The 21,566-nt window shown below is 35.7% G+C and overlaps 1 protein-coding gene across 2 annotated transcripts in view; it reads right to left on the bottom strand.

The window, feature by feature from the left end:
* The window catches only part of LOC108707492 (tyrosine-protein phosphatase non-receptor type 22), a 62,696-nt gene that overhangs the window by 15,909 nt on the left and 25,221 nt on the right, over window positions 1-21,566 (bottom strand). For both annotated transcript variants that reach the window (XM_041582058.1, XM_018245492.2), the window contains exons 2-16: window positions 20,642-20,750; window positions 20,177-20,253; window positions 19,425-19,520; window positions 18,378-18,416; window positions 16,924-16,995; window positions 16,787-16,846; window positions 15,558-15,700; window positions 14,228-14,294; window positions 11,605-11,682; window positions 9,123-9,212; window positions 6,373-6,443; window positions 5,498-6,252; window positions 4,069-4,152; window positions 1,753-1,893; window positions 351-475 (exon numbers count right to left, since the gene is read on the bottom strand). In XM_041582058.1, the coding sequence (XP_041437992.1) occupies window positions 351-475; window positions 1,753-1,893; window positions 4,069-4,152; window positions 5,498-6,252; window positions 6,373-6,443; window positions 9,123-9,212; window positions 11,605-11,682; window positions 14,228-14,294; window positions 15,558-15,700; window positions 16,787-16,846; window positions 16,924-16,995; window positions 18,378-18,416; window positions 19,425-19,520; window positions 20,177-20,253; window positions 20,642-20,750 (2,007 nt within the window). The remainder of the gene's footprint in view (window positions 1-350; window positions 476-1,752; window positions 1,894-4,068; window positions 4,153-5,497; window positions 6,253-6,372; window positions 6,444-9,122; window positions 9,213-11,604; window positions 11,683-14,227; window positions 14,295-15,557; window positions 15,701-16,786; window positions 16,847-16,923; window positions 16,996-18,377; window positions 18,417-19,424; window positions 19,521-20,176; window positions 20,254-20,641; window positions 20,751-21,566) is intronic.

Genomic DNA, 21,566 nt, shown 5'->3' with positions numbered 1-21,566 from the left:
TAAATATAAATGTGTAGAGCCACCTTTATCTGTTCTGTGAGCTTCCATATTCCACAGACTCCTGGTTCCACAATGTCATTCAGAATATGGCCTACCTGAAACCTTCTCATTCTTTGTACTTGTTATGCTGATTGTATTTGGAGTCAGGTAATAAGCATTTCCCCTTTGGAGGCACATTTGAAACAGATGGAGTATGTGCCTTAATCTGCATCAACTAGAAGCTACATGGAAAGTATTTCAACAAAAACTTTAAATTGTATGATTTTTTAATCTTTTCTACCGTGTAGCTATGGTTGTCCATCAAAACTAATTAACATGGCTATTTGATGTATTATGTAACTGTTAGTTACCTTGCTGCGTGTCATAAATTTAACTTCATCCTCTTTATATTGGGCCGTGCCACTCCATTCTTGTGAAGTCCCGATTTTTGCACTCCTGGCTGAAGGAGGAAGTGCAGGATGAAGCTCATGTGTTTCTGCAGAATCAATACATGCATGATATATTTAATATGGACAACACAAGCTTATATGCATTTTACAACAGTCCTATATAAACTATTAATGTGGGAGTTGTCTTGTCACTATCCACTGCCTCACAGATGATGTGCCTGGTGTCTCAGTACCCACTGTCATTCTCTGAATATAATCTGCTTGTTTTGGTAATATACACTGCATATGATGCACTCTGGGTTTTAGTAACAACTGCCTTCCATGAAGAAAACTAATTTACAATATCTTAGGACACCAGGTTTCAATGTCTTCATCAATCTATAGATTATTGTTGTACATAAATATAGTATCTGGTGCAGAGTTTGCTTCAGGTTAGGAACCTATACAAACCAACCACCTTTCACTCTATAGCACATAAACAGTTTAGAAATTTGGGGGAAAATCCCAGAGCGTGGCTGCAAGTTGATCTGTAGCTGATACCCCCTTATAGTACTATAGTACTGTACCCCTTATAGTACTAAATTTGGGAGGGCAGTCTTAAACCATGAACCCAAAAGGGTTTGAAAATTGGCAGAATTACAGACAGATGACAGGGTATATCCAAGTGTAACTGGGACTGATCCTAGGTGTGACCAAATTTTAATTTTCAAATGGTAGGGGTTATGTGACCATATCCCCCCCTCAAAATATGTGTTATGAAATGTAGAAAACATTTTGCACTTTTGTATTACTCTTCCATAATTAGGCACACTTTCTCTGTTTCTGCAATGTCCCATTTTTGTATGAAGACCAAAATTGCACTGCATATGCTAGATGGGGCCTTACATGGGTTTTGTAAAGAGGAAGAATTTCCCTTTGCAAAAATAATCCAAAATCCAAGGACAGTACAGGTATGGGACCTTTTATCCAGAATGCTCAGGACCTGGGGTTTTCCAGATAACAGATGTTTCTGTAATTTGGTTTTTCATACATTACGTCTACTAGAAACTCATTAAATTGACCCAATAACGATTATTTATTCCAATATTATTTATTTATTTATTATTATTTATTATTTTTTATTCCAATAACAATTTCTTATATTGTAGTTGGGCTCAAGTACAAGGTACAGTTTTATTATTACAGAGAAAAAGTTAATAATTCTTAAAAATTTGGATAACATGAAGTTTATGGGAGATGACCTTTCTTTAATAAGAGCTTTCTGGATAACAGGTTTCCGGATAATGGATCCAATACCTGTACAGTTAAAAATGGTACTATATTCTTTTGGTACCATGGTATAAATCCCTGTTTGGTTCATTACCTAAACTCTGCGTCTCCATCAGCACTGGGTCAGATTGCTCCACAACAAATGAAATATGCTTGTTCTTTGGTGGAATTAAGAAGCTAACTGAAGGGGAAACAGCTGTTTTATTTTGGTCTGGTTGTTGACAGCATAGCATCTCTGTAAAATATGAAATGTAAAGAAACTGTTTGCAATATACATGTAATCAAGATAAAGAGGCTTCCCAAATCTTATCTTGCTGTGTAGAACTGGAATCATTTTTGCAAAGTTGCCGATAGCACCCACGGGTGCAGGAAGCATAAGAACCTGACTTTCAGCTGAATACAATGCCCGCATATGTCAACATTGTGTCTGTCAAAGACAGATGCATTTGGTGCCTCTTAGTGCTCTAACATTTGCATGGTAAATGTCCACTTAAATGGTTCCTCTGAATATAGATTCACGTCAGCTACAGGAAAAATTAAGCGTGGATATTTTTGAATACTTTTTAGCATTGGTATTTTTTTATTGCATTGATCTTAATTGCACATTGTAAACCTTTAACAGCTGCTCGAAGGTGGCATAAACTTTTGGAGCAAACGTAACAACTTTTTCATTAAGAAGCTTTATTACATACTCTGCACGGTATTGTTAACTAAAGTTCCCAATCACTATCCTACTGTTGTGTGAGGGGCAACGTCTTCACAAAGGCAAAATTGTTCACAAAGGCAACGATTTATTCACATTGCCAACGAATTATGAACTATTTTTGCGTTAGCGATCAATATTACATTCCCCCTTACTGTTTACTGCACATACTCATAAAGTGTGCAAAGTTTCTACGCCTTTGTGTCCTGATGTCACTGATAAATACAAGAGGTCCTCTGCACTTAACCCATTATCAATATATTAAGGACATTGAGACATTTTGTGGGACATTCACTCGTTATTGCGCCAGCGTCCGCTTCTCCGCCAGCGTTACGCAAATTCACTAAAATCCGAAGTTGCGCTCAGGGGAAGCGTAAGGTTGCGAAGTTGCGCTAGCATTAATTCGCCAAGCAAAGCAAAGTTACGCTAGCGATGGTTAATTTGCATACGGCGCCAAATTCAAGTTACAATGGAGGTATATGTAGCAGCACTACACAAGCCTGGGAAACCTTCAAAACAGCAAATAAAATTTTTATTTTGCCCTACACATGTGCCCACTGTATAGTTAAGGTGCCATGAGTTAGGAAATGTAGGGGGGACGCCCCAAAAATTGTTTCGATCTTTTTCAGCCTATCACCCATAAAAAATGAAAAAACGCCAACGTTTTTTGCGACTTACAAAAAGTTTTAATTTTTTTTGAAGCAATCCCTATCTACTCTATTGCACTTCCCCTGGTCTGAGGTGGCGAAGGAAGTCTGGCGTAAAAGGTAGCGTTCAGAATAATTCACGCGTTAGTGAATTTGCGTAGTTACGTCCGTTGCGCAAATTCGACAGGCGTAAGGGTGCGAAGTAACACTAGCGAATTTACACCAGAATGAATCAGTGAATTAACGAAAATGCGCTACGCTGGTGCATTCATGCTAGCGTTCGGTGCTTCGTTGTTTAGTGAATTTGCCCCTTTGTGCCTTGATCTACTAAAAATGCCTCACCCTTTAAACAAAACAGGAATTGTTTGTCCATTTATTGCAATATATTTAAGATGGCCAACTACATCAAAATCATCCCTTGTATGACCAGTCCTACACTCAACTTTTATCTGATTCACTAAGAATTCTATTGCTTTAGTATACATTTTACACAGGGACTAAGTTTTACCAGCACCTTACTTCCTGCTTTCAATGTTAAAACTCCCAAACATGGTTGCCCTTTTATTGGCCACCACTGGGATCACCTGACTATAGCTGGAAAGGATGGGAGCTACAACATAGAGCTGGCCACTGCTCCTACATAAACTATAACAAGCAAGGGAAAGTTGTGCTCACCACTAAAATATGCTTGTTATAGCTGATGTCACTGATGACACATTTCACCTGTCCAGCTGATGCTCTATGAGGACGGTGGCATTAAGGTGCAAAAGTGTGGAGACATATGTGCATTTTGGGAGTTTGGGTCCCTGGATTTATATGCCTTGGATCCTTTTTACACTGATATGGAGTGAATCGCACAAGGGTGTGTATATTTATGAGAATGGCACACTATATATGAATTCTTACATGGCCATACTTCTGTCGTGTCTTTAAATACTGTGTTTACCACAAAAATCATATCTTCTGTTTTAACAGCTTTAACTGGACAACTGTAGTGTTTGTACCATCAAAATCAATGCTTCTTTCTTAGTAAATATTTTTTGCTTTCTTTTATACTTACCTGTTTCAGTGTCTATTATATAGGATTCAGGGGTACGCTCTGGCAGTGGAGGAGGGATCTGTTCTTTAGGACTGGTAGAAACTGCTGTTTAAACAAACAAGACATATGGTTCAATAAAGTTAGTTGTTCAGTGCAGCTGTACTGTATTGAAATAGCAACAAAATACAAACACCCCTCACTCACCACACCATAAAGAATGAAATTGATTTTTGCCTATTTCGAAGCTCCCCATACTGAAGGAGGGCATTTTAAAAAGTACACCTGCAGCATTACATGTAATATATATATCAAGATTACAAAAACATGACACTATTGTACTATAACTGCATGTGGAAGTTCTTAGCTACATTACCTATGACTTTGAGACTGTTCTCAGACAATAAAGCTATGGGTTAGATAAAGAAATTTCCATCTTGGGGCAATGTGACAAAAATTGCAAATGCAAATTTAAAATGCTATGTGAAGTAGATCCCACATGCACTAGTGATCAGCAGCATCTGTACCCACCCCAACCAGGGCACCCCTACTGACAGAACATGTGTAGACCAGTTACCATCCATCTGTTAAGGAAAACGTGGTGTTGCCATGCTGAAATAAAGAGTATTATTAAATAAGGGTATTGCTTATGTGAGTACTGTTTTATGACCATGGTCTTCCAAGGCCTAAGGGCATCACGCCACTCCAAGTTATAACGGCACAAAGACAGTAATGCTTTCTCAGACAGTAACAATAAAACAGTAAGGAAAGTTGTGCTATTTTATCTCTGTCTTCCCTTCTCTATGACATTTTCATCATCTTTAATATATGCTCAGCCCTATTGAAATGCACTCTTGCATCTCCTCTGTATTCCTCTGGCCTTTTTCTCTCCAGCACTCTCCCTTGCAACTCCATCTAAGATCCATCTTCTTTTTTATCTCTTCCATTTTTCTTGAGCCCTTCACAATTCACTTTAAGCCTACCTCTTTTACTTTGAACCTACAGTACATTATCCCTGCTTCAGCAGGCAGTAACTTATTTTAGATTCCTATTCACACAGAAATTAAAGTCTTGTTAAAGTTAATCAGCTTTTGTCACATATATACACCGGTCTTGTTTACACACATCACACATAATACAAGAGGGAAAAGATGTGTGCTAGTATAAAACTAGTCTTACTTTAAACTCCCTTCATTGCATGCCTTGCACACCGCTTTCTCCTGCCCACCCAGCCTGCTGTTCGTACATCTTTATCTACCAGCTTCTCCCCAACACAGACACATTCCTTTAATTAGTGTTCTAATAGAGATTTATAGTAAAAGAGTGTAGTATTCACACATTAAGCTGTGTAGTATTAGGGATTTTTGTAATAAATATTGCAAAGCTTGGTCCAGGCCTGGCAACCTATAGCAACCGGTCAGCAAATAAGTGTTAATTTGTGTTGACAACTTACCATCTTTGCAGGGTAGAATATTTCCTTGAGAAAGTTGTAAATCATATTGAACCTCAGCACCAAGAGGCTTATCTTGACTGGGAAGAGTTGATGGTATTTCTATGCTACTTTTATTAGTTAATGCTGTTTTCAACAGTTCAGGGTATGAGGCTTCTACACAAAAATCAGCAAACTTTGGTGAGTCCAAATCAGATGATGATGATGGAGAAAAATATGGATCTTCTGTTAGCCGTATATATGTATTATTAACACTGGGGGCAATTGAAATATTACCCAGAGAACCAGTAATTGGTGAACTGCCGGTATGACAATATAAACGTGAATCTTTAACATGAGATCCAATATTGCTAGATTTATCTTCACCTTCAAGAAAGAGGTTAGAAAACAAGACCTGATGAGGTATGTGGGAATGCCTCTGCTGTAGCAGCTCAAATGGAGATGATTTAGTTTGTGTTAATATTTGATGCCCACAAAAGCTTCTTCTGTCTGGAGCATTTGGCTTTTGGTAAGAGTTATTATAACTGATAATGCAAGATGTATTATTTTCTTTCTTCTGTAGTTCTGTCCTTAGAAATGGATGAGGTACAGTTAAATTACAGGGATCTGTTGGTTGAGTCAGAGAACTACAAGCTCCAGATTTTGATGACTCCGTATTGTTAGCAGTTATAACTTGTTGGTTGTGCATAGTAGAAGGATGGCTCCCAGTACATTCCAAAAGATCATCTCTGAGAGTTCTGTCACTGTCTTTTTCATTACTGTATAAATATATAATGTTATTGTTTTAATGCTGGCATTATATGCTGTTCCATTTCCATACAGTATAGAAAATGGGTCTATAGCTTCTTATAAATGACTTTATGTAAAAAGCACTTTACCCTCTGTGTAGGCTTTGGTTTTCTTCTGCAGCCATTTTCTCAAAAACCTTTGAGATACTCTCACTACATGCCTGTAAAATGTAGAGGCAAATATATTGATTTATTTGCTTATACCATATTAAAAAAAGATACTGATTGAAATCTGTTGTCCAAGGTTGAAAATATACAATAAACAGATTATAGAAATTTCAGAACATAATTTGTTGGATTAAATTATTTGTGCTTTATTTTATGAGTTTTGGTTACACTGTGAGCCAACAGCCCTTTTCCATTTGTCAAAATAATTATTCAGCATTCACTACATTTTAGTTATTTTTTTATAATAGTTTCTTTTCAATTGATTCAGATTATTTCATATTTATGATATTTATGGCATGTTATTTACACAGTGCTTTGTGCTGCAAAATGGATACTGACAAAAATTACCAATCTATTTGCTTCATACTAAAATCAAGAAAAAGCACACTACCTTACTAAAATTAATTGAGATCTAGTTATATAAGTGCTTAGTGCTATTATAATCATATGCTTAGTTCTCAATCAATCTAGTAGCATCATACAATTAATAGTATTTCAATCGATTGTGTTATATACAAATAATTAAAATGATTAAAGTGCTTAAAGGGCACCAATCATGACCAAAATCATTTACTAAGTAAATACACTATGTGAAAGTCCAAGAAATCCGATTTTTAAAACAGTTAGAATTGTTTGTATAATGTAAATGATCAGCTCACTATTCCTTCTGCAAGATCTCCCCTATCTCCACTGCAGTTCTAGCTGAGGCAGGCATCTTGGATTTCACTGGCTCCTCCTACCTATATCTTCCCAGCCAACTGTAGCTCTGAAATCTCGCACATGCTCAGTTCAAATTCCTTGTTTGCTTATCAACCCTTCTAAGCTATTTTCAAATCAGCCAAACCTGTGTGTTAGCTGCTGTACAGTAGTGCTGCCACCTGCTGGAAGTTAGCAGGTGGCAGCACTTCTAGTGGATACTTCTAGTGGAGGAGTTTACTAAAACAAGGCATTCTGGGTAGAATACTCAAAGCAGTGTTACAATCTGAGCATGCTCCTGAAATTTGCACATTAGAGTCTCTGTTAGAGTCTCAATATGGCCTCCCTCAGTGAAAGAAACCATTTTACAAAGTAAGGGATTTTTTTAAAACCTGCAGTTTTTTCAAAAAACTATATATGTAGTTTGATTAAACGTGTTTAGCTTGTACTGGTCAGATTGTTAATATGTGTTTGATTTTGGCTGTGATAGGTGCCCTTTAAGTGCTATAAATTAGGTGCTGTGACTTTCAATAAATTTTATCTACACACAATTGATGAATAATCTAAAAGTTCATGGTTCTTATATGGATTAAATAAGGTGCTAGTGCTGTAGTTATAATTTTAAAGTGAGTTAATGGTATCAAACAATTAAAAATAAAGCATCAGCAATTCATGAATAAAAGTTAGAAATTAGAAAATAGTATAGAGGTGGAGTTGTCCCGAAGAAACTGGCTGCGTTGTTCTCCTGGGACAACACAGCCAGTTTCTTTGGGACAACTCCAACTCTATACTATTTTCTAATTTCTAACTTTTATTCATGAATTGCTGACGCTTTATTTTTAATTGTTTGATAACATGAATTCACTTTAAAATTATAACTACAGCACTAGCACCTTATTTAATCCATATAAGAACCATGAACTTTTAGATTATTCATCAATTGTGTGTAGATACATTTTATTGAAAGTCACAGGACCTAATGTATAGCACTTAAGCACTTTAATCATTTCAATTATTTGTATATAACACAATCGATTGAAATACCATTAATTGTATGTTGGTGCTAAATTGATTGAGAACTAAGCATATGATTATAATAGCACTAATCACTTATATAATTAGATCTCAATTAATTTTAGTAAGGTAGTGTGGGGTTTTACTGCTTTTTCTTGTTTTTAGTATCCCTATTCTGGTGTATATACCTCTATACAGCGTGAAATTGGGTAATATATGTGAGTGAACATTAATTACAAGTGAGCTATATTTTTGTTTGTGATCAATCTATTTCCTTCACCACTTTTTTTCTTCCTCTTTATTTTAGTTTTCAAAATGTAGTTTTCTAATTCATGCTAATGCTATTCTTAAGCTTTTTACTCTTTGTTTTGTGCCTAAACACCTATTTAGGGGACTCACCACAGACCTGCAAGTAATATAATAATATAATAGAGCAGAATAGGATATTTTTTAAGAATGAGATTATGCCATTTAAATCTCCATATTTTGTACTTCTTTACAAGCAGAGGGCAATAAGGGTTGTTTGCTAAGAAAGGACAAATAGCATGAGTGCAATAATCAGCCTTTCAGACACACTTTTATTACTCTACATGCAGTTTTAAAGATAACGTCTGATTGATTACTGTATTTTTTTATTATAATAATAACCATTCCCCTTGTTTTATTAATTGTGCACATTTTGTTTGTTGCTTACAGCTATTTAAACTTTGCTAAAATGAGTCAGCTAGAGCCTGCTGTATAAGCAATGTTCTGTTTTGATCCTGTTTTTATTTGTGACTGCTGCAAGTAAGGAAGCTGTCTTCCTTGCACAGTTTGGTTATGTACATTACATACAATTTTTTTGCATTCTGCTATGAATGCAGGACATAAATGTATATATGAATTACCACTCCTCAAAATAGCTTTAAAAACTTCTGGCTTTTCTTACAAAATCTGTAGCCTTTAGAGACACAGTGACTTACTGCTTCAGAAGAATGCCCTGGTCCACTGATCTTTTCAAGTTCATTTTGGAAAAGATGGATCACTGCATTGTAGACAAGCTCATATTGCTCCTAAAAAGATGCAGCATGTGAGGTAAAAATGGTAAATCATTTTTAAAGTTAATTTAATATCTAATGGCCCCTTTTCATCATTAGGACCCAGATATGTGAACAGAACAAACAAGAACAGTTTGACAGCACTGTGGAAACAAATGAACCATTTCTTAAAAATGATAGGGCTGTTGAATTAAGGAGCATTATAATGACATATTTTTTTTAAACAAGAGAACTGAAAAAAAAATTAAAAAATGTACTCAATATTTAAGCAGGAATTCATTTATTGGCTTTAGAAACACTACTATAGTTCCTATAAACAGTCTTTCAGCAGCAATTAAGTACAAGGGTCTCTTGCATATTGCATCCACAGATCACTGTAAGTGGTAGGCTTTATTTAGTTCTGCCAAGATCCATTGTGCATTGTGTTAAAAAAAACGGGTAAAAAAAATTGGGTAATGCAGACAGGCGAATATACAAGTAAGATGGGGACATCTTGAGAAATTGTAGGATAGAGGACAGAGTACCCTGGGATTAAAGTAATATGTATAGCAGCAAACTAAGAGACAAGGTAGTGAATCTGGCTGTGTTTGAGTGCAGCTCTTGTGGGCCCCGGCGCGTGGCAGGGGGGCTGGAGGGGGGGCCCTGAGTCACTGGGCCCCCCAGTCTGAACCTGTATGTAAGTATGGAAAGAAACCGGGGTGTATCAATCTTGAAGGAATAGTAACACCAAAAAATTAAAGTGTTTTAAAGTAATGAAAATTGTACTGTTAAAACTGTACTGGTAAAACTGATCTGTTGGCTTTAGAAACACTACTATAGTTCCTATAAACAAGCTGCTTGTATAGCAAAGGTGGTAACTGAAAAAAAAGTAATATGGCACAGGTTAAATAGTGGATATCAGTTAACACCATATTGTTCTACAGAGCTTATCTGCTATGTTTAGCAGCTTATTTATAAAGACAATAGTAGTGTTTCTGAAGCAAGCACTGCAGTTTTACCAGTGCAGGGCAACACTATATTATATTTTTATTACTTTAAACCACTTTCATTTTTTTGATGGTACCGTTCCTTTAAGGATAATTATCGCACATACTCGAACAGATACTGTCCTGGGAAAACTGGGCATACGGGGGGCATTGTACTGAAAGCGAAAAACAAATTTTATCTATTACAGGTATAGGATCCATTATCCCTTGATCCGTTATCCAGAAAGCTCAGAATTACAGGAAAGTGATCTCCCGTAGACTTCATTGTAATAGATGATATCTATTTTATAATATAGAATTTTAAAAATGCTTTTCTTTTTCTCTGTAATAATAAAACAGTACTTTGTACTTGATCCCAACTAAGTTATAATTAATCCTTATTTGTGTCAAAATAATCCTACTTTTTGGTCAAAACATTTTCGGGTTAAAAATTTCTTTCTAGTTTTTTTCTCAAAAACTGTTTTGAGATTTCCGACGCTGGAAATAGCTCAAATCAGAAAATACACCATCTAAAACCTGTTGAGGTCATGTAGGAGTTAATGGCAGAGGTCCCTTGAACCATTTGAAGATGTTACTAGCCTTCATCGAGTTTTTTTCAAAGGGTTTTGCCCAAAAACTTGAATGATTTGTGCGATTCAAGTTTTTTCTCACCAAAAACTTGATCAATTTGAGTTTTCTGGTTTAGCAGAATCGAGCTTTTTCCATACAAGTTTTGTCTCAAATAAGATCCCATTCGAGTGGGATCATTCAAGCTCATTCAAGGTATAAAAAACATTCGACCTTTGATAAACAACCTCCTTAATGTTTATATGATATTTTAGTTGACTTATGGTATGAAGATCCAAATTACAGAAAGACCCCTTATCAGGAAAACCCCAAGTCCCAAGAATTCTGTATAACAGGTTCCATACCTGTATATACCTATGTGCTCATAAGAATTATGGGTTTATTAGTTAAGTGTGTGCGTTCATCTGGGCATACATGGATATGACATTCACCAAATAATTATAACAATGCTGTTATTTAATAACCTGCACAACAATCTTTTATTACTAAGCTGCATTACCATATATTAGTGTGAAAAGCCTTACAATTGAAATACTTTTGATGGCTTGGGTAGATAGAATGAACCGTAATTTCCGTTGTGTCAATGCATGCACTGTTGTTTACAGGATAAACTGTGTTCTAGACTGGTTATAAGAGGGAATTTTCTAAATCATATTTTGATGATGTGTCCATATACTTATAATATGTTTCCTTATTAAATCCAAAAAAAACCTGCAAACCTCAGATTTCACAATATTCCCGTTAGACACACGTTTGAGGAAATCCCTAGTTGTGTAATTAGTGTTGTGAAGAAATAAATCTTCAGCCTCAAGCTTTTTTTTTAAATGCAGTTCTTTTTCATAAATAGACCATACCTTGGTCTGAACGAGTGAAGACCTCTGAGTTCTCATTTCTTGAATCACGCTATAAATACTGAAGTTCATTGGAATAATCTAAGTAAAGAAAAACACACAGCTATTTATTCATTGCTGAGACAAACACATTACATGCTGATAGCATCATAAAGGAATTAAAGAATTAAGGGTCTATTTATGATTTTTTCTGGTTGAGTTGCTAAAAATAAGACTTCGAAAAAACTCCAGCTCCAGTTGTTTCTTGCCTTTATGATCTTCGAGGGTTTCATGCTGGTTTTCATTTGATAATCCGAAAAAGTCAGCATCAAATCAGAAAAGTCGCAAGATTAGATCGTCAAATCGATTCTATTCGATTTGACACACAATTTTGACACAACTTTTTCCTGCACCGGCTTTTTCAATCTGATTTTGTGATAAAGTAGGTCAATTTGTTGATGGGATAAGCCCCCTTAGTTTTCATACTGTAATTCTAATTGTGAGTTTAGAGTTAAAAAGAAAAACGTGATATGCAGCAATAATTCAAAATCGAGCATTATTAAATTATCTCCATTAAGGGGATGATTGTATTGTCATACATTGTCTTATAACTTACAGATTCTGTGTTCTAAGTGTTCCTAGATCAATGTTGAAATAAAATCAATGCCAATTTTTTATTTTAATATACATTATTGTGAAACAACTTATCTCATATAGATTTTTAGCTTGAACTTGCTACCTATACCTCAAGGCACAATATACTTTAGCAGACTCGTACACCGATTTGCAGCTTTTATGTGGGTATTTAATAAGTACTATGGCAATGTTTGTTCTGCCTATATTTGACATCTTGGGGCCGATTCATGAAGCTCGAGTGAAGGATTCGAATTAAAAAAACTTCGAATTTCGAAGTGTTTTTTGGGCTACTTCGACCATCGAATGGGCTACTTCGACCTTCGACTACGACTACGAATCGAATGATTCGAACTAAAAATCGTTCGACTATACGACCAGTACTGCCTCTTTAAAAAAAACTTCGACCCCCTACTTTGGCAGCTAAAAGCTACCGAAGTCAATGTTAGCCTATGGGGAAGGTCCCCATAGGCTTGCCTAAGTTTTTTTGATCGAAGGATATTCCTTCGATCGTTGGATTAAAATCCTTCGAATCGTTCGATTCGAAGGATTTAATCGTTCGATTCAAAGGATTTAATCGTTCGATTGAAGGAATAATCCTTCGATCGTTCGATCGTAGGATTTGCGCTAAATCCTTCGACTTCGATATTCGAAGTCGAAGGATTTTAGTTCCTAGTCGAATATCGAGGGTTAATTAACCCTCGATATTCGACCCTTCATACATCTGCCCCCTTCTGTACCCTCATACACTAAGGGGTAGATTTATCAAAGGTCGAAGTTCAAATTTGAATTTAAAAAATTAGAATTTCGAGCTAATTTTTGTGTACTTTGTCTAGGGAATAGTCAAAATTCATTTGGAATTTGAAACAAATGTATTGTCTCTTTGAAAATTCGACTTCGACCATTCACCATCTAAAACCTGCCGAATTGCTGTTTTAGCCTATGGGGAACCCCCTAGAATCTATGTAGAGTCAATTGGTGGACTTTTTTGGAAAAACTTAAAATCGAATTTGATCGAATGAGCTATTACTTCGATCCGTACGATTCTAATTCAAAAACTGACCTATTCAATCGAAAACTGACCTATTCAGCCAAAAAAACTGATTTTTTTTTTATATTCGAATTTCGAAGTTTTTCAAATTTGAAATCCAACCCTTGATAAATCTGTAGGAAAATATACAGACAATAAAGTCACTACCATGAAATGCTCTTTTTCACTTCTAAGCATTGAGCACACTACCCAGTGGACTCTAAGCCCAGGGATTGCTAGGTTTTTAAGGTTTCTGTCATTTTTTTATAATGCATTCTAACACAATGATTTACAGCCACATTGGCTGTGCAATAAAATATTTGTACGGGTATTGGTTTTATCATCCAGAATGCTAGGAACCTGGGGTTTTCCAGATAAGGGTTCTGTCTGTAATTTGGATCTCCGAATCTTAAGTCTGATTTAAGCATTAAATAAATGATTGTTTTGGCACCAATAAGGAATCATGTTGCTTTGTAACCATCAAGTACAAGGTACTATTTGTTTATTACAGAGAAAAAGAAAATTATTTAAAAAAACAATTGTCAAATGGACTCTATGGGGTATATTTATCAAATAGTGAAGTTAGAGATCACCACAGTCTGCTAGAGTGAAATGCCGCCTCTTTTCATTCATTTCTATGGGGTTTTTAAAGGCGTATTTATCAAAGAATGAAAGTGAAAGTTCACCATTTGATAAATATCCCTTTAAAAATCCCATAGAAAATAATGGACAGAGGAAGTATTTCATGCTTGCAGACTGTGGCGATCTCTAACTCAACTCTTAGATAAATATACCCCTATGAGAGATGGCCTTTTCATTAATCTAAGCAATCTGGATAACAGGTTTCTGGAACAGGTAACCCCTACCTATACCAAAAATAAACAATTTTAATTTAAGTCAGAAATAGCAGCAACAGTATATATTTTTTTGTCAGAATTACATGCTATCTTGTTTGAAGAAAAATATATGATGCTTTGCACTTACCTTGTCTTTCAGAAGTCTCCAGATATAATCAATTGCACAAATAACTCCAGTTCTTCCACAACCAGCACTAAAATACAGGTACTAAAATTAATTTTTCCAGGAGATGTATACTGTACTTATCAAGCAAAGAGACAACAGTCACACTATAAACCCAAGGTACTTTTAGAGGTATCATGTAATACCAAGCCAGTTGTTAAGAATATTATGCAAACAAGACTTTACTCATGTAGGAATGCTGGGAATATGGCAGCCCTTGATCACTCTAGCCCTGGATATCTTCCCTATAAAAGATAGCAACCAAGCTCCTCTTCTGAATATGCTATCATAACATCTCCCAGTAGAGCATTCCACAGCCTCACCACCTTTAGACTAGGATCAGACAGGGCCAAAATCAGCCTGTTAAATTCTGCAGGCCTATTTTATCCCTGAACACTGGCAGTGTCCTATTCTTGTTTCGCGCCCAGAAGCCTTGTGTCTTGTGAACACACTCAGCAGATTTCTCCAAAAAAACACAACACTGCATTTGGAGCTGAACAAGAAATGGACAATGCTAGAGGTCGGGGGCTGAAATAGGCCTGTGGTTTTTAACAGGCTTCTACCATGGGTGACTTATCACCTTAAAATTCTTTCCCACCAGCAATAATGTAGATGGCCAGTAGGAAAATATACAAGTCACTTTTTACAAAGTCACCCAAAGTTTCCTTGCAAGGACTAATCTCCACATGTGGCATTGACCACACCCTAACATATTAGTAAAAACTAGTAATGTCTTCTCCCAAATTCATTTTCTCAAGAGAACCTCAGATCTTTCCAAGGAGTGGTTTTGCAAAATTAATGCCAGTGTAAGGAGGCTGACAATAAATAATAAGCTCCAAATGTTTCTCCTATTAATTCAGAGCAATATTTTCCTAGCCACAACTACTCATAATATTAATTTTAATATTCTCCAGAACAATAAATTAATGCTTTCTTACCTTTACTAAAAATATTTTATTATTGTTGTAGCGCAAAAAATCTGCAACAAAGATGCTTGCAAACTTTGGCAGCCATGTTTGCATAATTTTTGACTGTTTAAAGACCTCAATAACTTAATCTCAAAGTTTGCCACTAAATCGTTTATGCAAACGTTCGCAGTGGATGTAATATAACTTTGCAATCGTAAAACCTTTTTTCCAACAAAAACTTCAGAGCAGGTGTTACGCTAAACCTTTGCTTAGCGAAAATGTGCAATGTCATTTTCGCCAGTGACTGATTTTGCATTGCAAGCAGGGCTAAATATTCCTAAATACGCCATTTTAAATAACGCTTGCAGTCTTTAAGTTCTAGTTACCTGCAATGGACACATATGGGTGGACTGTCATCCTTCTGAATCTGTCGAAAATCATTTATGAAGTCCAAGATATGTTCAACAGAAGATGGAACATCATGATCAGGCCAGTTTTTATAGTGAAATTGATAAATAATTCGATTTTCCTATGCATACAGATAAAGGAATGTAATTTTATTATTGTGTATCATGAGAGATATGTACGAGGACATATTTAAAAACTGTTTTTATTGAAAAAATACATTTACAAAGTGCAAAATTTGGATGCATGTTTTTTTATCCACAATGCAGCAAATTTACACCTTATTTGGTTAATCCAATACAAATGCTATAAGGTTTTCTAACTGCATTTGTGTGTATGGCATATATTGGATACATAGCAATATTAGCATGCATCCAATTTACTGGATGCAAATCAGCTGCATGTGTAGCTAAAGCCACTAAGGGAAGCCTATGTAAAATCAGAGTTTCTTTTTATCTGTAGGCCTTGTACTTTGCAGGTTGTTTGCAAATATAATATGGATGCAATGAGACATATGGGGTAATTGAGGGAAATAGGTTTTTACAGTTAAAGAGGCAATATACCCTTCGTTCAACATGAGTTTAATGAATAGGGCTTGTGTTTGCCATACTTTTTGCCTATTTTTTAATCATGACCACATCATGAAATCAGTTGAACAGGGCAGGCAGGGAAACTGAAGCTATTCCAAGTTTGGTCCTTACGAGGCAGGTAATACCTGTGCACAGATAATACCATGCAAAATGGACTCCTGCTATCAAATAAGTCACAATAATGGGGAATGGGAAGGGGTTGTATATTGGTCATCTAATTATCTACCGCACAAGGACCAAACATGTAGCTTCAGTTTCCCTGGAGGAAATCTAAGCAGCAAGTACAATACAGGTAAACTTTTCTGAGCTTAGTTCATCTAGCCATCGTTTGTATGCCTCTTGAACATGATGCGGAGTGTGTAATGAAGAAGCAGTCTCATCTCCTGTTCATAGTGGTAGGCAAAAGGGTTTACATGGCTGTATGTTTGTGGAAAGGTGAAGAAGGAGTGACAGTCATGAAATGTTGGTCACATGCAGACAAATCATACAGACCACTGCTCCTTTGCACACAGTAATTACCAAAGTACCAAATCCCTGGTTTCCAAACCAGCTTTCTGTCCATTATGCTTTAAATGCATTATATATGATAACTGTTTATAATGGTATAACAATAAACTTACTTTGCCATATGTAGCTTGTAAAACCCTGATTACATAGTCTGTCTTTTTCATCTCATTACACTAGAGAAAAATAAAGAGCAATTTATTAAAATGTGATATATAAATAAATGTGGGCTGGTTAAAAAAAAGATACTTACACATGTTATGAAGAATGGACCACACTGCAGTGCTTCAGAGCCTAGCTCCACCCAGTAGCGCTCACACTTTTTCTGGTACACACATGAAAACAGCATAAGTGTTATCATATTGATAGAAACATTGATAGAGAACATACAAACTCTTGCAGATAGTGCCTAGATACTGTATGTATTTATTTTTCTGTGAATACTATACACACATATTTATGTCCCCACACTCCATACCTAGTCTGCTGCAACTTTATAGCCCTCATTTAGCTAAAACTGGCTACATTGTCAACACTGAGGTGCAGCCAGTGTACAAACACAGTTAGAATATAGTCTTTGAAAATCCAAATATCCCCACAAATAGGAGGATAATAAAGAAGTTAATCTTTAAAAGTAACTTTTAGTATGTTTTAGAATGGCCAATTAATTTTTAATAGTTTTTTAAAAATGATTTGCCTTTTACTTCTGACTCTTTTCAGCTTTCAATCGGGGATCGGGGTCACTGATCTCATCTAAAAAAACAAATGCTTCAATGTATTGTTACTGCTACTTTTTATTACTCTTTTTTTAATTCAGGCCCTCTCCTATTCATATTCCAGCCTCTTATTTAAATCAGTAGATAGGGTAATTTGGACCCTAGCAACCAGACTGATGAAAATGCAAACTGGAGAGCTGTAGAATAAAAAACTAGAAAACTCAGAAACAAATACAAAAAAATTGCAAATTGTCTCAGAATATCACTCTTTACATAAAACTAAAAAGTTAACACAAAGGTGAACAACCCCCTTTAAGTGATGCTTACAGAAGTTGACTCTGCAAAATAAGTGCTAGCACCTGGTCAGGTGTTATTGGTAACCTGTTTAAAAATAAACATATCATTGTTTGCTATGCGTTACTGTACGTGGGCAAGCGTTGTGTCTTTTATTAAATATGGGAGTAGTTGTGTGTAAACTTAACCTCCGTTATTCTTAAATATAGGTTGCCTCCCATAGCACTCATGTAGAACCATAACATCTTAAAAAAAGGCAGCAGGGGCATTGCCCAAGTACCCTCAGAGCATGACCAGACCTATTAATATATTGATGAAATACAGTGCAGTTCCTCCTGGTTGCACATTATTGTCATAAATGCCCAAGGGTATTGTGAGTGTTGGTTCATTCGAAAAACAAGTAACTTGCTATGCTAACATGCACTGCAATACTTGAGACTTTATGCACTAATAAATTACCTATACATTTGGCATAAAGAATGGTAGAAGACTTATAAAATACAAATCAATCATTTTTTGCTTGGTATTAAAAAAAGGGATCACTAAATAATGCAAGGACAAATATAATGCAATTGTTAATGTTCAAACATCCAAATCATTATCAAAATCTATTTCTTTAAAAGGGCACACTGCATGGATCATCTTTGTTTTGAAAATGTCCTGTTTCTTTGTTTATTGTGCAGTAGTTTACACTCACCTTTCCCATTTCAAACTCCATGCAAGCAATGACTACAACCTAAAGATAGAACAGATCTGGTAAGAATTAAATATGGCACATAACAAAAGCTTCTCTGGATGGCACAAATGAATGTCTCTGGACACTATGAGCTCATTTTCAAGAATGAGTGCATTGTGCAAAGTTCAATTTGGGGCACAAGTCAGTATGTTTTTTTTACCCAAAATGCAGAATTTTCCCCCACAATTCTAGCATCATTGTGGCTGAGTTGCCTTGTGCTGGCCACAATTAAACCAATATGAATGCATGGGACATGCATTAGTTGTGAGTCAGGTGGAAGTTCTAGGTAAAAATTGTTAAACTGGGTATGTCCTGACTTATGGTGTAACTATCAAAAAAGACAGGCTGAATATTCAGGAATAGTGAGGGCTGGGTGGACTGAGCAGTAGGTCCTGGTTCTGAGAATCCTGCATGCCGTTTCCAGCAATTATATATTATATTAATTATAAAATATTATGCCAAAGTTGAACCAATTGTAATAAAGGCCCAGGTGTATTGTGACGGCTCTGATAACGGGTATCCTGTTAGAAATTTCTATCATGCCACTGCTAGGAAGACAACCAAAAAGAATAAGATATGGAACAATGAGATATGGGTGGGTTGTGGACAGGTGTGGGCCTGGGCATCCTTCCAGCAAGCTGAGGAGTAAGTGAAAGGGAATAAGCCAGAATACATAACCAGAAACCCTAGTACTAGAAGAGGCTCTGGGCCTGGGAATCTTCACTATGGTTTCCAATAAATTACTAGTGGGAGGAGAACCAAAGTCAGGCTAAATAGCCAGAAAATGCGGAACTAGGAAAACTGCCTTCATTGTCAGCACTCTACCACTATGGTAAGAATCTAAGTCAGGTGGAATACCATTGAACATCACTAATGTGCAAGCATGCATGGCTTCATTCTTTAGTAATAAAAAAAAGTCTTCTTATTACATTCTTGCTATAAGTTTATACCTGTATTAGATTTCCAGTATTGGTACTTATTTGAAATTTGAAAGCATAGAAATGTTACCTCAATTCTGAATTCCCAAATCATTCTCCAAAAGTCAACAAGAGTATGTGGAAGAGGTCCCTGAGTAGCAACATAGGCCCTGGGGTAGTAGACACCCTGCAATACATAATTTCAAGGGAAGCTCATTTTGGATGTTCTGTATTAAGTAATTCAACCATTAAAATTAAAAAGCAAATTAAAGATTTTTAATGTGTATGCCATTTCCTTCCTATGAAACAACAGGAAGTTTAGCCCCATTAAGCAATTTTACGACTTTGTTTGCATTAGTAATGCTTGTCATCTGCTTCTAAGCATATGATGACCACACATGGCTTGATTTGGTCAGACAGTTTGGCTGAGCTTACTGTCCATTCATCTGTGGGAGTGTAAATTATCTACAGAAAATCCTTTCATTTTAGCAGATCTGTCAAAACTAAAAGTATCTGTTGTTAGCCCTGCTTAGCAGATGAATGGACATTGGCAAATGTGGCAGTGAGTTATGCTGAAGATATTTTCAAATTTAGTGGCATTATTTCAGATTATAGGGACCATTAGGCACAGATACCATGCTTTTGTCACTTAAAAAAAGAAATTGTAACAAAAAAACTGAAAAGACTTAGCATTAGCCTAAACTTGTTTTATATGGGCACCAATGTTGCTGTTGCACCAATTACATAACCAAATTACAGACATTACACAGACCAAAAAAACCTATCCTTAGATCAGACCTCACCATAATTTGAGTATACCAGCTGCCTTTTCAGAACAATTACCTTTATAAAGTTGGCATTGATAAAATCTGTATCTTCATCTGATGTGATTAATGATAGTTCCACACGGCTGTGATCAACTGTAAAATAAACTTCAGATAAGATTCAAATCTTAAATTTAAAATATCTCCTAAATTTCCATGTTCATATTGCCCTACAATTTTTTCTCCTACAAAAGTTCACCTCTTCTGAAATAATATACTGTAGTTCATAAGGCAAAGCAGTAGCTCATTCTATAAAAATCTTAATTCAAAAAGTCACTAACTATTTAGTTAGGAGAGAAAAATATTCCTAATTTCTCTGGTGGTATTTTTCACAAAATGCGTATGGCAGGGAATAAAAAAATAGATATACATTCTACTTAACAACATTCCTAAAAAATAATAAATAATCAATCAGTGATTAAAAACAGGACACAGTTTACAGTTTGCTTATCAAATAACAACATTAGGCAAATGTCCTACTTACACGGAAGTATATCTTTATAACGATTCTTCTTTAAGTTTTCAGGTTTTTCAGCAGATTTGGTGGAATAGTTGTTGTCAGTCTTGTGCTTTGCAGACTGTCTTTTTAGATTCTACCACCAGAATATGAGAGTATAGTTACATACATTGAACTTACAACTCAATGTTCATTTTCTACAAAAACTGTACATAGGGTTCAGTTATTAATTAGTGCACATCATTGCAGCAAACCTAAGCAATTCACTTGCTGGTTAGGCAATGAAAATAAATGTTCAAGCTGTTTCTGCGGTTGGAACTTGTGCAGTCTGCACAACTGTGTAACTGTGCACAAATAATTGATGTTACTCTCTATGCTTTATTACAAACTGAAATCTTATTAGTAAAAGTAACTAGGTAGCAGTGGATACTGGTGCTTTGGGTATAACTGCATATTAAAGGAAATATAACATTTTTTATGGTATTCTTGCAACCTGACTCTTACTCTCCTCCTCTAAATTTGTGTCTAGCAATACATTTAGATTTATTATTAGTAACTACAGGTATGGGACCTGTTATCCAGAATGCTCAGGACCTGGAGTTTTCCGAATAAGAGATCTTTCCATAATTTGAATCTTCATACCTTAAGTACTAGAAAGTCATGTAAATATTAAATTAATCCAATAGGCATGATTTTGCTTGGATCAATAACAAGGTACTGTTTTATCACTACAGAGCAAAAGGTAATCCAATTAAAATGGAGTCTATGGGAGAGGGCCTTTCCGTAATTTTGAGCTTTCTGGATAACGTGTTTCCGGATAATGGATCCCATAGCTGTACTGCTTATCTCCTATAAAATATACTATCACTCGTAAGAGTTATGAGTGGTAATTTAGGAACTAGATGACCAGAATGCAGGCATAAGCAGAAATATAAACACAATACTAATATTA

This window comes from Xenopus laevis, chromosome 2L, assembly GCF_017654675.1.
Source record: "Xenopus laevis strain J_2021 chromosome 2L, Xenopus_laevis_v10.1, whole genome shotgun sequence".
Lineage (NCBI taxonomy): Eukaryota > Metazoa > Chordata > Amphibia > Anura > Pipidae > Xenopus > Xenopus laevis.
This window is presented reverse-complemented; position numbering and strand designations above follow the sequence as displayed.